Here is a 16,181-nt window from a genome sequence, read left to right as displayed (position 1 = left end):
ATTGTTATCACACTCACATTGAAAACACAAGTGAATTTTTAAAGCCTTTAAGGAAATTAAGTTGTAGCAAATAAATTAAGTGCTCTGCTTAGAATCGTCTCCGTGTGAAGCGGGAGTCTTTGACAGCTGCAAGGCGCTGTTCCAGGTCTCGGATAGTATTCTGGAGACTCGCAATCTCCTTGCTCTTTTCCTCTTGAAGATGCTGAAGTTTCTAAATGAAGCAGAAAAAAAAAAAAACTGTCATATCAACTTAGAAGTAAGAGTAAGCATAAGGCATTGCAAAACAACAATCAATATACTTGTATTTTAAAAAAACTTAAAAATTTAACTATATTATTATTTTTTAATTTTTATTTTTATTAATTACAGTTATTCACTTTGTATCCCCCTCTGTTGCTCCCTCTCTCCTCCCCTCCCAATCTCACCCTCCATCCCCCTTCTCTACCCATGCCCCTCCCCCAGTCCACTGATAGGGGAGGTCTTCCTCTCCTTTCTGATCCTAGTCTATCAGGTCTCATCAGGAGTGGCTGCATTTTCTTCCTCTGTGGCCTGGTAAGGGTGCTCAATTAGGAATAGTGCTACCTTAAGATCCAGCTATACCACTCCTAGGCATATATCCAAAAGATGCTCAAGTATACAACAAGGATATTTGCTCAATCATGTTTGCTGCAGCTTTTTTTGTAATAGCCAGAAGCTGGAAACAACCCAGATGCCCCTCAGCTGAGGAATAGATACAGAAATTGTGGTACATCTACACAATGGAATATTACTCAGCAATAAAAAACAAGGAAATGATGAAATTTGCAGGCAAATGGTAGGAACTGGAAAAGATCATCCTGAGTGAGGTAGCCCAGAAGCAGAAAGACACACAGGGTATATACTCACTCGTAAGTGGAGATTAGACATAAACATACTGAATAAGTAAACATACTGAAATCTGTACACCCTCCCCCCAAAAAAACTAATCAAGAAAGACTCTGGCTAAGATGCTCAATCCCCATTCAGAAAGGCAAAGAGGATGAACATCAGAAGGGGAAGAAAATAGGGAACAGGACAGGAGCCTACCACAGAGGGCCTCTTAAAGTCTCTACCCTGCAGGGTATCAAAGCAGAGACTGGGACTTAACTTTAGTTTTTATAATTTATTTACTTCATATTTGATTGTAGTCCTCTCCCTCATCTCTTCCTGGTCCCACCCTCCCTCCTTCTTCTCTCCTATTCCCCAGAAAGGGGGAGCCCTCCTCCCTACCATCTGACCCCAGCCTATGAAGTCTCATCAGGACTGCCTGCATCTTCTTTCTCTGTGGCCTGGCAAAGACACCCCTCCTGTCCTCATCTCACCAGAGGGAAGTGATCAAAGAGCAGGCAACAGAGTCTATGTCAGAGACAGCCCCTGATCCCCTTACTAGGGGAACCATATAGAGACTGAGCTGCCTAGTGGCTATATAGGGAGTCTAGGTCCTCTCTATGCATAGTCCTTGGTTCATCAGTCTCTGCAGGACTCGCTGGGCCCAGATTTTTTGTCTCTGTTGGTCTCCTTGTTGAGCTCCTGTCTTACTTTGGGCCCTTCTATTCCCTGACTCTTCCATAAGACTACCTGTGCTCTGGCTAAAGTTTGGCTGTGAGTCTCAGCATCTGCTTTAATCCTCTATGGGTGGTGTCCTTCAGAGGACATTTGTGGTTGGCTCCCATCCTGTTCCCTCTCTTCAACGGTTTCAGGTGTCTATTCTATTTGCCCTTCTAAGTGAGAATTAAATATTCTTCCTAGTGTCCTTGTTATTTACCTTTTTTAGGTCTGTGGATTGTAGTATGGTTATCATGTATTATACGACTAACACCCATTTTTAAGTGAGTATCTACCATGTTTGTCTTTCTGATTCTGAGTTACTTCACTTAGAATGATCTTTTCTAGTTTCACCCATTTGCCTGCAAATTTCAACTGTCTTACTTTGAAAGGTCTATAGCTTCATTTTTGTGATTTATTTTTTATGATTTATATCCTGATTGAAGCCCCCTTCCTCAACTCCTCCCAGTCTCACCCTCCCTCCCTCTTCCCCCTATCACCTTCCGCTAGTCCACTGAAAGGGGGAGTTCTCCTCCTCTGCCATCTGCCCATAGCTTATCAAGTCTTATCAGGACTGCCTAGATACTCTTCCTCTGTGGCCTGCCAAGGCTGCATCTTCAAGAGCAAGTGATCAAAGAGCAGGCAATAGAGTTTATGACAAGAGGCAGTCCCTGCTTCTTTCATTCAGAGCCCCACATAAGCTGCCAATCTGCTACATCTGAACAGGGTCTCTAGGTCTTCTCCATGTATAGCCCTTCGTTGGTGCATCAGTCTCTGCACCTGGGTTCAGGTTTCTTAGTTTTGTTTGTCTCCTTGTGGAGTTCCTGTCCCCTCCATGTCCTTCTATCCCCCTTTCTTCCATGAGACTCCCTGCGCTCTGCCCAAAGTTTGGAAGAAAAACTGGTATAAGGCTACAGAAAAAAATTTAATATACTTAAAATAAGCATTAAGTAATTTTTATAGGAACACACTAAGACAATCTGCTGAAGTTATAGTCATGGGACAAAATGCACATACCCTTCTGTAGATACTTTGTGGCAAAATAGTAGCATCTGGATATGATTTTGATTTAGTCTGAGCTCTTGCTAGTTTGGTGTCAAACTGAACCAAATTCAAAAAGAGAAAGTTATTAGGAATGTTATGGTTTACTACAGAGAAACATTTTTTGTTGTTGTTGTTGTTTGTTTTACAGAAAAGTATACCAATAAAATCCTTTGCTACATAATTTGTAATTGAACACACTCTGTATACAATAGTCTTTATGAAACAATACTAAAAAAGAACAGAGAACATCCAAGGAAGAGTCAGGTAAAGGTAGGTTAAGATTGCTTTGGGAGCTTTAAAAAAGGGCCAAGTGCCTTGGTACTGCCTTTACAGACAGCACCGTACTTCTGCTCAAAACACCAAAGCTCTTCCCACCCCTCCCATGTGAGGCATATGCTTGACCACTGAGCTAGGAGATATTTTTACAACTGATATATGTTCATCAAGAAAATAACAGTGTGATCCACAGTCTTAGGAGAAAAGCTCATTTATCTTTCAAACTTTTAAGCCAAATATTAGAATATGGAAGTGATTTGATTAGTCAATTCTGGCTTTTTTTTTCTTTGAATTAAATTGAATCAAATTAAAAGTGCCTACAGCCTATTCTTATAAGACCTTTTTTTTTTTTTTGCACAATATTCCACTATAGTTTTTCCTTTTAGATTTACCTTAGTATCGCCTTTCAGAAAACTAAAATAGGCTTTCTATGAGACTGTGTTCTCGTTTGAGGAGAGCACTGGATTGTTATAATGAAGATAGATAAAGACATCCAAGTACTAGTCAAACAGCATCATCAGACTAGCAACATGGTCCATGGCAAATAAACTGCAAATTCCTAACTGACAGATTATAAATTGGCAGTACATCTTGAAATATGGCTTGTTGTAGTTCAGTTAGCCATCCAGCCCTCTGTGGTCATACTTGGCTAGGAGGCAGATATGGCACCACCACTAGCAGTATGCAGTACAGCGCCAGCAATGGCAACAGCAAAATCCCCCCTTACACATAGACCACCATCAAGAACTCTGGGCTTAGCAAAGTTGTTGCTGGAAAATAAAGAGTACATTATTTTCATTAACATCTGTGAATGTTTTGCATAATGCGAGGTGGAAGTAGAGATGGGTGGAAGCCATGGCATAATAATGAAAAATGAGGTTGATAGAATTAAAAAAAAATGCAAGACAAGTATTTTGTTGACACATCAGTATCCTTGAGGTTTTCACATACAGCTGAACAGCTCATTAAACAGAATAAAAAACTAGAAAATTATGAAGATACACTTATTTAAAATATATTGGTAAATGTTTCAAAGAAATCTTGCCTCTAGAATATATATTTTCATAAAAATGTGATAGTTAAGTTTGTCTGTTTTTATCCCAAATCAAACAAAAGGGTCCCAAGAAAGAAATAGAGGAGTCCTTATACTTTTCCCAGGTTGAAATGGTGGCCTTTTGCCACCTGTGTATACTAGATGGTAAAATCAGGTAACTCTTGAGTTGTCCTCATTCTCAGAGGAAGCAATATCCTACCTGGAAGCTAGGGTCTTCTTCAGCTCAAGTGCTGAAAAGTATATGGCCAGAAGCCTGTAGAGTGGGCTATTCTTTTGCTGAAGAATGAGAATGTGTGGAGTCTCTCAGAGGGTTCTATCTAGTCCTGAAATTTATGTCATTGCAATAAGAAATAAGCAAAGCATGGTTTAGACTAAGGAATGTGCTTCCATTTAGCAGACTTGTAAACACCTACTTCTAGATGTAGTCTCAGTATTTCATTTTGCTTTTCCTTCTCTTGAGTTCTCAATTTTGTATTTAATTCTGATATTTCCATCTCCTTCTTTGCCATTAGTTCTTTGTGCTTTTCTTCATTTAATTCAACTAAGTAAAACAGAAATAAATGTTAACAGTTCAAAGTTAAGTGCTTTCATTTCTTTCTTTTTTTTCCTTACTTATTCAATGTGTTTATTGATCACCTGTGTACGAGGCATTATATTAAATATTCTGTGCAAAATATATGTGTTTTCACTGAGTATACCTTAGGCTAGGAGGCAGACATTAATTACAACTGTGATTGAAATAGTACAGGAGAAACATGGCAAAGTGCTGACAACTCAGGAGGAAATTATATTAGTTGCTTTTTCCATTGTTACAAAATGCCCAACTAAAATAAAGTTTTATTTTGGTTCATGGTATGAGTGGATTTAAGACACTATACGGAGAAGACATGGCCATGGCTGGCTCTGTGATGGTGGGATCCTGCAATGGCTGCTTGATCTCAGGGGACCAGTTAGAAGACAGTTAATATGAAGTGGGGCTGGACTATATGAGCCAAGGTTTACCGCCCTGGTGACATCCTCCAGGCAGGCTTAACTTCTGAAAGTTTCCACAGTCTGCTAAAACAGCACCAACTGGACACCATGAGTTGAACACATTAGCCTTTGGCAGATATTTCATACCCAAAAAGTGAGAGAATTGTTAACCAAATTTGGCGGATGAGCCTAAGATGGAAGGGACTTTTCTCAGGATGTTATCTTTAAAGCAGGGCTTCACATAATATAGCTGGTACATCAAAGGAGAGTTACTGAGAGAAACGCTGGCCCATTTTATGAGAAAGGAATAATAATAAGGCCCATGATGATCCCACTACCCAGTGATCATCTTAAACTGTAGTTTTAAAGGGAAGCCTGACTTCATACATAGCCTATTTTTGTATGCATGTAGTACCTTAGATGGTGCAAAACACATTCATATGAGGTGTGGTGGTTTGAATAAGAATGGCCCCATAGGCTTACACATTTGAATGCATAGTCACCAGGGAGTAGCACATGAAAGAATTAGGAGATGTGGCCTTCTTAGAGGAAGTGTGTCACTTCAAGGTTTCAAAAGCCTATGTCAAGCCTAGTGTCCTCTCTGCAGAAGGATCAGGATATAGCTCCCAGCTACTGCTATAGCACCTGCCTACCTGCCGCCATGCACCTGCCATGATGATAATGAACTGAATCTCTGAAACTAAAATGTACTTACATTTTTTAAGTAAATGATTTTTAAGAAAGTGAATTATACTTTTTGTAGAAATTGTGTGTGTAAGGTAGTTTTCTAATGTACTTTGGACAAGGCATTGAATAATGTCTGAAATGCAAGTGTTTCAAATGCTTCTGAATAAATATTTGTGCTCTTAAGCATCAATGGCTTACAAAATAAGATACACAAAGTTTGGATTGCTAGTTTAGAAAGTCTGAACGATTACACCTGACTATAGATCTGCAGGTCCTTGCTGTGCTTTCCTGAATGATCAGGCCTTTTTTCCTGATTAACATCACATTTCTGTGCTTCACCATATTTCTTAGCTCTCTTATTCTTGCTAATGACACATGCTATCAAGGATGGAAATTTTAATAACAACGAGTCATTTCACAAAATGCACAAGCAAGGGACTTCTACTACAACTAATCCATGACTTAGTTTCAGACCTTGTTTTTTCCCCATCATTTAGACTGTGTATCTAGTCTCTCTATTGTCACTGGTACATCAAGAACCCCTAACCCACTATTGCCATGTCAATCGCCCTAAATATAATTACAGTTATGGCTGTCACCTTCTCAGAGAGAAGGTGCACACGCAGGGAGAGAGAAATGCAGAGAGAAAGAGAGAGAGAGAAAGAGGAGGGGGGTGCAAAATGTCTGGGTTTTATAGGGAAGAGCCTTCAGGGGAAGAGAAGCCCAGGCCCTGGGCTGGGAAGTTTAGGGTAGCCATAACCTGTAACAGGTAGGTAGGATCTGAGGGATGCTGGGAGAACCTGGACGATAGGTCCAATTTGATATGTTAAATAGGCACTTCAGCCATTTGTCCTGGTCTGAAATCCAACAGTAGAAAGTAGGCAACCACTCCCTAACATGTCTAATACCTTCCTCTGTCTTGAGGCCTATAGTGGTTTGAATTATACATATTCCCCCCAAAACCTGAGAGCTTGTTATTGGTACACTCTTCCCCTGGTTCTGTCTGAGGAGGTAGTATAGCTTTGCTGGAGGAAGTACATCAATGGCAGTAAACTTCCAGTTCATTCTGCCTGCTCTGTGTTTGCAGTTAAGACATGATCTCTCACCTACTTTCATGCCTCCCCTGCTGTTATGGACTTTCCCTCTGAAGCCATAAGCTAGTTAAATTCTCACAATCATTCATTCATTCATCCATCCATTCATTCATAAAACACTATTTTTTAATCTATCTCTCTATCTGTCTATCATCTATGTATCTATGTATTTTTATGGATGTTTGGTGTTTGTGTGAGGGAGTTGGATCCACTAGAATTTGAGTTACAGATCAGACAATGGTGAGCCGCCATGTATGTGCTGGGAATTGAACCAGGGTCCTCTGAAAGAGCAGCCAATGCTCTTTAACCACTGTGCCATCTCTCCAGCCCCAAATTCTCCCTTTTATAAGTGGCTTTGGTTGTAGAATTTTATCTTAGAAGAAGAAAAGGTACTAAATACAGAAGCTAATACCAGAGAATAATCAGGTGTCGCTGTGAAGACCCTAACCATGCTGATCTTTTGAGACATGTTGGAAGACTTTGGAACTTAGAAGTAGAAAAGGAACTGAATGCTGTAAGTACAGCTCAATGGTCTGTCCCAGTGGAAACCTGGAAGACAGGAAGTGCTGAGAGTAGTGTGGACTGCAGAAGCCCAGTTCAAGAGTTGCAGAAGGAAATAAGGACTTTATCAGTAGGTGAGCTCAGCCATTCATGTGGTATTTTGGCAAAGAATGTGACTGTTTTCTACCTGTGCCCTAAGAATTTGCATGAGGCTAAATTAAAAAGTAATGAACTAATTATTTTATTTTATTTTTGGTGGTATAGGAAATTTCAAGACTACACAATGTTGGGTATGTGACATGGTTGCTACTAATTTCTCTTATGCAAGTCTGTTATGAAAAAAGCAAGTGAGGCAAAAATAACAGTAGTAACAGTTTGGAGAGAAAAACAGCACTTAAACATTTAATGTTCAGCCAAAGCACGTGCTGAAAGTGCCTGTAATTGTTAAGATGATTAACATGGTTAAGAAAAGGCCTCTTTGATACACTGCTGGGTAGAGTCTTTCAGAGGCCCTCTGTGGTAGGCTCCTGTCCTGTTTCTTGTTTTCTCCTTCTTTCAATGTCTATCCCATTTGTCTTTCTAAGTGAGGATTGATCATCTTACCTAGGGTCCTCCTTTTTGTTTAGCTTCTTTGGTGTACAGATTTTAGTATGTTTATCCTATCTTATAGGTCTAGTATCCACTTATAAGTGAGTATATACCATGTGTGTCTTTCTTCTTCTGGGGTAACTCACTCAGGATGAACCTTTCTAGATCCTACCACTTGCCTGAAAATTTCATCAAATCAGACACTGAGACTCATAACCAAACTTTGGGCAGAGTGTAGGGAAACATATGAAAGAAGGGAGTTAGTAAGACCAGAAGAGGACAGGAGATCCACAAGGAGAGCAACAGAACAAAAATATCTGAGCACAGGGCTCTTTTCTGAAACTGATACTCCAATCTAGATCCATTCATGGATATAACCTGGAACCCCTGCTCGGATGTAGCCCATGGCAGCTCAGTATCAAAGTGAGGTCCTTAGTACTGGGAACAGGGACTGTCTCTGACATGAACTCTGTGGCTGGCTCTTTGATCACACGCCCGCCCTCCCCCCCCCAAGGGAGGAGCAGCCTTGCTAGGCCACAGAAGAGGACATTGCAGCCAGTCCTGATGAGACCTGATAAGCTAGGGTCAGATGGAAGGGGAGAGGACCTATCTATTAGTGGACTTAGAGAGGGGCAGTGAGGAGATGAGGGAGGGAGCGGTGAGATTGGAAGGGAATAAAGGAGGGGGCTACAGCTGGGATACAAAGCAAATACAATGTAACTAATGTGAAAAAATGAAAATTTAATAATAAAAAAAGAAAATGCCTCTCGCTCTGCACTGGAACAAAGGGAAGGTGTTCCCAGGGTAAGACCCCGGCCAGCTAAGCTTTCAATTTGTAAAAAACAAAAAAGGTTTAAGCGTTTTCTACCCTTAAAGAGAAACTGAATTAAAAATAAACAACAAAACAAAACAAACTGCTGGGGTAGGAGAGATGATTCACCAATAAGAGTATTTTATGTTCTGGCATAGGACCTGGCTTCAGTTCTTAGAACCCACCTAACAGCTAACAACCATCTATATTTCCAGTTCCAGAGGCTCTGACATCCTCCTGTGCAGGGAATGCTTGTATTCCTGTACATGTATTCATGCAAAATATCCATGCACATTACAAAAAAAAAAAAAACCTTAAAAAAAAGATGCTGCAAATGTGATTCACGGGGTGAGAGTACACCCTAAGCTGGCGGCTGAACCGGGTAGTGCCATCCACATGGTCCTAGCTTTGGAGACATGAATCCAAGTGTGGACATTGTGGAAATATGCACTAGATTAGAACCATATATCAATAAAACCCATTTCTGTAGTTCAGAATATGTAGATTTTATCTCCATTTAATTTATAGCATTAAATTATTATTATACTTAGCTTAAGGATTAAAATAGTATTCAAAGAAATCACTGAATATTAATCTTTACAAAACTGAACTTTTTGGTCCAGGCCATAAAAAAATATTTATGAATCAGTACCTTAGGCACTAATCCTTTTTTGACTTGAGAAAAAGAATAATTATAAAATTAAACAGAAAAAAAAAAGCTTTTGTACCACTCACCTACTTGAAATTTTCTCTTTTTTTAGAGTACTCCATAAACAAAACACAGTATTTTCAGTCTGGATTTATTTACATATTTGTTTTATTTTGCCTTTTTGAGACAAGGACCAGAAATACAGTGTGCGGCAGTCCTTCTATTTCTGCTTCCTGAGTGCCAGTATACAGGCATGTGCCACCACGTCAGGTTTTATTCGTTTTGAAGTGATCACACTGCTGAGTGCATCAGTTGCCTATTCTTTTTTACTGCTGTCAATGGATGTACAGGGAGTTTTAAAAAACTAGTACTAGTTAACAAATTTGTATGATTACAGCTCTGGGCTATCATGAATAAAGTTGCCGTAAACATTCAAATTCAGGCTTTGTGTGGTTTCATTTCTCTCTGGTAAACCCCCAAGAGTGGTACTTCTGGATCACACTGACAATATTATGTAGTGGTCATGTGGATGAACCTCTGAGATCACAGGAAAACAAATTAAAAAGACTTTTAGTAGATGTAAAGTCATGTCTAGTTATAGTTTTACTTTGAAATTTTGTATTAGGTTAGACATCTTCTCACATGCTTATTTTATCCCTGTATATCTTTGCAGTTTGGTCAATATGCTGACCGTTTCCTTGTCGTCAACAAATGCAGAAGGCTTGCAATTAGTTATGTGCCTCCTGCCTCAGCCTCAAGTGCTGAGACTGCAGGTGTACAGGCCTGACTTCAATTAATTTTTATATATGATGTTCATAAAGAGAGGGTCACTAAGAATAGTTTGAAAAAGAAAGCAACCTGCTACATATGTGCAATGATACCTGTTTAACTGAAGAAAATTGGTGAGGTTATATTCCATATGCTAATACATATAATATCATTACAACTTATTTAAAACTTTTATAGTAATTATATAAAGATACTTTTCACATTAGGCAAAATTGAGCACAAACAAATAAAATTTAGAACTATTATATTTATGTTACATATATAAAAATTAAATTTATCAAGGCAATGTTCATTCAAAAATACTACTACTGGAAAAATAATATGCACCTTTAAGTTGTTTCACACTGTGTCAGAATTCAATAAGCTAAAACTTTAAAATTACCTTGTTTCTGCATATCCTGATAAAGTTTGCTCATTTTGATTTTATGTTCTTCCTCTTTGATTTTCATTTCACTTCTAAGTTTGGCAATATTATTCTTATATTCCTAGAAATTAAAATATATCTTCTTTCAAATGTAATAGTTACAGTTTTTGATAATTAAAAGGTGTCTATATTACTTTTGACATGCAACTATATCCAATGTTTTTTACTTACCTTCAAATAATTGTAGTAGGCATACACAAAATAATGTTTCATTATTCATACACATATATAGTATATTATATATGCATATAATATATAATATATAATATATAATATATAATATATAATATATAATATATAATATATAATACATGATATATATTATACATATCATTGTACCTTGCTCATATATGTGCCCATTTTCTGGCCCCCTGTTCAATTGGTCCTTTTTCTCTTTCAAAATAGTCCCTCTTCTGCTAACGAGACATCTAGAGTGTGCATCAGAGAATGTGTCGTACTTTGTTTCTCGTCCTCATGTGGTGTGAATGGAGACTGTCCTCTACAGGCTTATGTGTTTCTCATCCTCATGTGGTCTGGATGTAGACTATCCTCTACAGGCTCATGTGTCTGGATACCTGGTCACCAGATGGTGCTGCTGCTTGCAGAGGTTGTAGAAACTTTGGGGGTAAACTCTTGAGATTTGATAGCCTGCCTCCACTTTCTGCTCAAAATCTGCTTCTGACTTTGGCTGCAGTTTGGCCAGCTGCCCCCTGCTTCTGAGGCTGTTCCTTCTCTGCTGTGATCAGATGTATCCCCTTAAAGTGTAAGCCTGAAGAAAACTTCCCTCCCTTGAACTGTTTCTTGTAGGGTATTAGCTGTGGCAACAAGAAAAGTAATGACTGCGCTGCTCATTACCCTTTCTTGTTTCTCCTCCCCACTTCCTTTAGACTCCCTTTTCCTCCGCATTATACTCCTTCTACTTTCATGTCTCACACACACACACTCACACTGTGTGTATATTCCCCTTTGTCCCTTGGCCTCCTCTCGCCTTTGTTCCCCGAAACATTATTGCTTTTATCTTCATGTCAAATATATCTGTATGATTATGATTTTATGTATTTATATAAAACCTAGGAACTACAAATGAAAGAAAACGTAATGATATTTGTCTTTATATGATTTGTTTAATATGATTATCTGCAGTTGTACGTATTTTTCCTGCATACTAACTTTGTTTTCCTTTGTGGCTGAAAAAATATCCCATTGTATATTTACACATTTTCTTTCTTCTTTTTTTTTTCTTCTTTCCTTTCTGTGTAGCCATGATAGTCCTGGGTCCTGGAACTTGCTCTGTCACAGGCTGGCCTCAAACCCAGAGATCCTCCTGCCTCTGCCTCACAAGCACTAGGATTAAAGGCATGTGCCACCATGCCTGGCTGAGTATTCTAGATATTAATCCTATGTTTGATGTATCACTAGCAAAGATTTTCTTTCATTCTATAGGCTATTTTTTTGTTCTACAAAATATTTTTAACTTCATGAGGTCTGGTTTATCTACTGTTGGCATTATTTGCCATGCAATCAGAGAAACCATTGCAAAGATCCTTACCGACATCTCTATCTTGAAGTGTTTTCTGCTGGCATTTAAAAAATATCTATTTATTGGATTCCTTATTCCTCTACCTCCCTTACAGCCCTCATTCTACCCTAATCCTTTCCAATCCCCCCCCCCAACACTAGGAGGAGAGAAAGATGGGAAAGGGGACCTCTAAAGACCTGTTTTGGCTATTTCCTGCTGACTCGGAATATGAAGTTCCTTGAGGCAAGTTCAATCTTTGTCATCAGACTCTTCAGCAGTCCATCAAATCAATAATCCAGCAATAGAAAATTCAGTAATAGGACAAAACAGTGCAGAGGAGGGAGCAGCAGCCAACACAGGCCCTCTCTGGGCTCTCCCATTTATTTCCTCTTCAGAGTCCCCAGAATTAAACTATCTGCAGCTGGTAAAGATCATGCTTCTGCTAGTGCATGAGGCAAACCATAATCACCTGCTGCGAGGCAGTTTCTTATCCCACAACTGGGATTAAAACAAAAACATATTCACATAATATAACTGGGTTTTTAAAGAAACCTAACCTCTTACCAGTTTTCCAAAGTTTTTCCTCTCACAGTTTTATGATTTCACACTTTATACTAAACCTTTTGTCCATTTGAAGTTGATTCTTGGGCAGGTTGACAAAAGCTCTTAGTTCCATTCTTCTGTGGGTGGATATCCAGTTTTTTAAGCACCATGTGTTAACAAAGTTGTCTTTTCTCCAGCACCTATTTTTGGCGTCTTTGTAAATAATCAGGTGGCTGTAGTTTTGTGGTTGTGTATCTGAATCTATATTTGGCTTCTCTATTCTAGTCCAATGAGCCACATGTTTGTTTTTATGCTAGTATCACGCTGGTGTTTATTACTAAGGCTCTGCAGTGTAGCTTGAAATTATAGCTTAGGTTTTGTGCAAAACCACGTGTGTATATGTGTGCATTTGTTTGTGAGTATTTTTTTTTGATAAGAGGTTTATAGCTATTACTATATATTCAGTGGTATTGAGGAAGTAAAGCAAAACAAAAAACTGAGAAGAGTCAAGTTGTATGTTTATAATTAAATACAATTGCGCAGGGTGATGGTTAGTATTAACTGTCAGCCTGACAACCTAGACTTACTTGGGAGATAGGACTCTGGGCATGCCTGTTGAGGATTATATTGATTATGTTAATTGATATGGGAAGACTCACTTTAATTGTGTATGTGTAAAACTATTCCCTGGCTAAGGATCCTGGTCTAGAGAGTGGAGAAACCATGCAAGCACTTTCATCTCTCTAAGCTTCTTGGCTGTGATATGGTGTGATATGAACAGCTGCTTGACGCTCCTGCCCCTCCACTTCTCCAGCATGATGTAGTTTTGATCTGCGAGCTGGAATAAACCCTTTCTTCATTTAGTTCTTTTTGTTAGTGTCTTTTAGCAACAGGAAAAAGAACCAGAAGAACCAGTTTAAAGGGACATAGTCTGGCCTATCATTTGTGCTATTTATCCAGCCAGGCAAGTTACAGGATTGACCGAACCTGTAATACTTCTAGATTTGGTTAAATCTGGGCCGAGTCAATGCAAGGAGAACCTCAAAAATGGCCATTTTACACACTTGTGTGTATGTAGATTTCTAGATAGGCAACTAGAACAGCCAATATAATTTTCTCTATAAACTACATGAGATAAGTGATTGTTGATTTAAAACAACATGTGAGAAATTTCTATGTACCTTTCCATTTGGCTGTGTCACTTGCAGATGCCACTACTAAATGGAAGGCATGCATTAATTTGATAAAATTCAGAATTTCACTCCAGCTTCTGGGCATAAGTGCTGGCCTATGGTATGGGCTGAGCTGGGCTGTACCTTGGGGTGGGGTTGGGGGGAATCTTCTTTCTTATTATTTTAGCCTGTGTCAGTCCTAAGGAAGAACTCCTCTTTTTTCTTCAGTGACACCAATCCTAGGAAATGATAGTTGGCTGCCTACTTATTTAGTTTCTAGAATTTTAAATTCAGGGACAGCTTCTGGATATATTCTGATTTTCTGTGTGCAATGTACAGAATCAACTGGCACATATTCTATTAAACATCTTCTGTGTTTGTTTCTAAGGGTTCTTCATGAGTTTTGGGTTTAAAAATGGGTCTATATTAGTAAATTCTCATTGCATTGAGGGCATTTAAGAAGTATAACACAGCAAAAGCTGTTTAAGAAACTGATATATATATATATGAAGGAGCATGGTCAGACTTGATGTTTTAGAATGGAAAAAAGGTAAAATTTTTTGTTTCTATGCCTCGACTGATTGCAACTGATTCAACATCTACTGTGGTGCTTTGTACTGAAGAGTTGGAAAGGAGCAGGGAATAATGAAGGAAGGAGGAGAAAGAAAAGTAGAAAAAAGTATCCTAGAGATACTAAAATACCTAGACCCCTGCTCAGATGAAGCCCATAGGCTGCTCAGTTTTCAAGTGGGTTCCCTATTAAGGGGTACATGGACTGTCTGGATGCCGCCAGCCCTGATGAGACCTGATAGGCTAGGGTCAGATGGAAGGGGAGGAGGTCCTTCTTATCAGTGGAATAGGGGAGGAGCATAGGGGGAAAAGACAGAGGGTGGGTGGGACTGGAAGGAGACAAGAGGGTCTACAACCAGGATACAAAGTGAATAAATTGTAATAAATAATAATAAATGAATTAATTTTAAAAGGATAAATCCTCCAAAATTACAGGCAACATGCTTTTTCTTACTGATAAGGATTACTCAGACAGAAGTCCCAGGTTGGGCAATAGAATAAGCTAGTGTTTCCTCAAGAGCTCCTCACACAGGAACTTGTCAACTTTCAAGAAGATCCTTCAAGCTAAGGATGTACAAACTCAGCTTGAGTTTTGGAGATCTTTGAACTTGGTATGTTGGCTCTTGACAATGAGCCAAATGTGGTACAACAAACCTCCTCAAAGGGTAGAGGGATAGGTATTGGCATTTATTTTGTCTTTTGTATTTTTGAGGCACTGTGTTATATGTTCTGCAATTGCTTTCACTACACTGCTCCTGAGGGAGATAAGAAACTGTAGTATATTATCAATGGCCCTTGGGAGGAACTAATTTGTGCTCTACATAAAGTCTCCCATTATTTGAATGGTACAATGATTACTCAAAGCATAAAGAACACAGATTCATTTCTTTTATAGTAAAATAATTAAAAATATTAACTATCAGAATATGCTCTAAAGTAAGTCTATCAGCACAACTAAAAAAACATGCAGCAAAATAATTGCATCTCTTCCTGGTAGAAAGAAACAGTGTTTAAGTAATATTAGTACATTATGTTTTGCAAAAAAAGACTAGAATTTGCAAAAGTTACTGTTCATTTATTAAAGATTTTTACACATAACACATATATGTATACTACATTTACACAATTTTTGGTGATATTTATTAATTAAAATCACTTGCTATTTGAATAAATAAATGCTTTTCAAGAGTTTAGCAGAATACAATAGCATATAACTCACCTGCTCATGAGATTTTAACTTCTCCTTCATAAAATCAACATTTCTTTTTTGTTGTTCATTTTCATCTGTGTACAAATAATCAAAGAATATATTACTAAATAGCACTTAAAATTAATGTGGTAGTATCTGTAACAGTTAAGTTTCTGTTCTTGCATGGTACCTAAAACTCACAAAGACTCAACAAAGAAAGAGAATTTCAGACCAATCTCCCTTATGAATATTGATGCAAAAATACTCAACAAAATACTCGCAAACCGAATACAAGAACACATCAAAGATATCATCCACCATGACCAAGTAGGCTTCATCCCAGGTATGCAGGGGTGGTTCAATATATGGAAATCCATCAATGTGATCCACCATATTAACAAACTGAAAGAAAAAAACCTCATGATAATCTCCCTAGATGCTGAAAAAGCATTTGACAAAATCCAACATCCATTCATGTTTAAAGTATTGGAGAGATCAGGGATACAAGGCACATATCTAAACATAGTAAAGGCGATTATTTCAATCTTCTTGTATCTGTTGAGGCTTGCTTTGTGACCAACTATATGGTCTATTTTGGAGAAGGTTCCATGAGGTGCTGAGAAGAAGGTAAATTCTTTTTGTGTTTGGGTGTAAAGTTCTGTAAATGTCTGTGAGGTCCATTTGGTTCATGACCTCTGTCAGAGATATTCTTTGTTTAATTTCTGTTTTGTTGACC

The 16,181-nt window shown here is 38.4% G+C and overlaps 1 protein-coding gene across 1 annotated transcript in view; it reads right to left on the bottom strand.

Moving 5' to 3' along the window:
• Ccdc152 (coiled-coil domain containing 152) overlaps window positions 1–16,181 on the bottom strand; it is a 28,188-nt gene continuing 12,007 nt past the window's right edge. The window contains exons 4-8 of the mRNA XM_055601061.1: window positions 15,476–15,540; window positions 10,411–10,513; window positions 4,351–4,478; window positions 2,581–2,664; window positions 1–211 (exon numbers count right to left, since the gene is read on the bottom strand). Coding sequence (XP_055457036.1) covers window positions 89–211; window positions 2,581–2,664; window positions 4,351–4,478; window positions 10,411–10,513; window positions 15,476–15,540 — 503 coding nt within the window. The 3' untranslated portion in view covers window positions 1–88. The remainder of the gene's footprint in view (window positions 212–2,580; window positions 2,665–4,350; window positions 4,479–10,410; window positions 10,514–15,475; window positions 15,541–16,181) is intronic.

This window comes from Psammomys obesus, unplaced genomic scaffold, assembly GCF_907164565.1.
Source record: "Psammomys obesus unplaced genomic scaffold, mPsaObe1.curated_primary_1811, whole genome shotgun sequence".
NCBI classification, from domain to species: Eukaryota; Metazoa; Chordata; class Mammalia; order Rodentia; family Muridae; genus Psammomys; species Psammomys obesus.
This window is presented reverse-complemented; position numbering and strand designations above follow the sequence as displayed.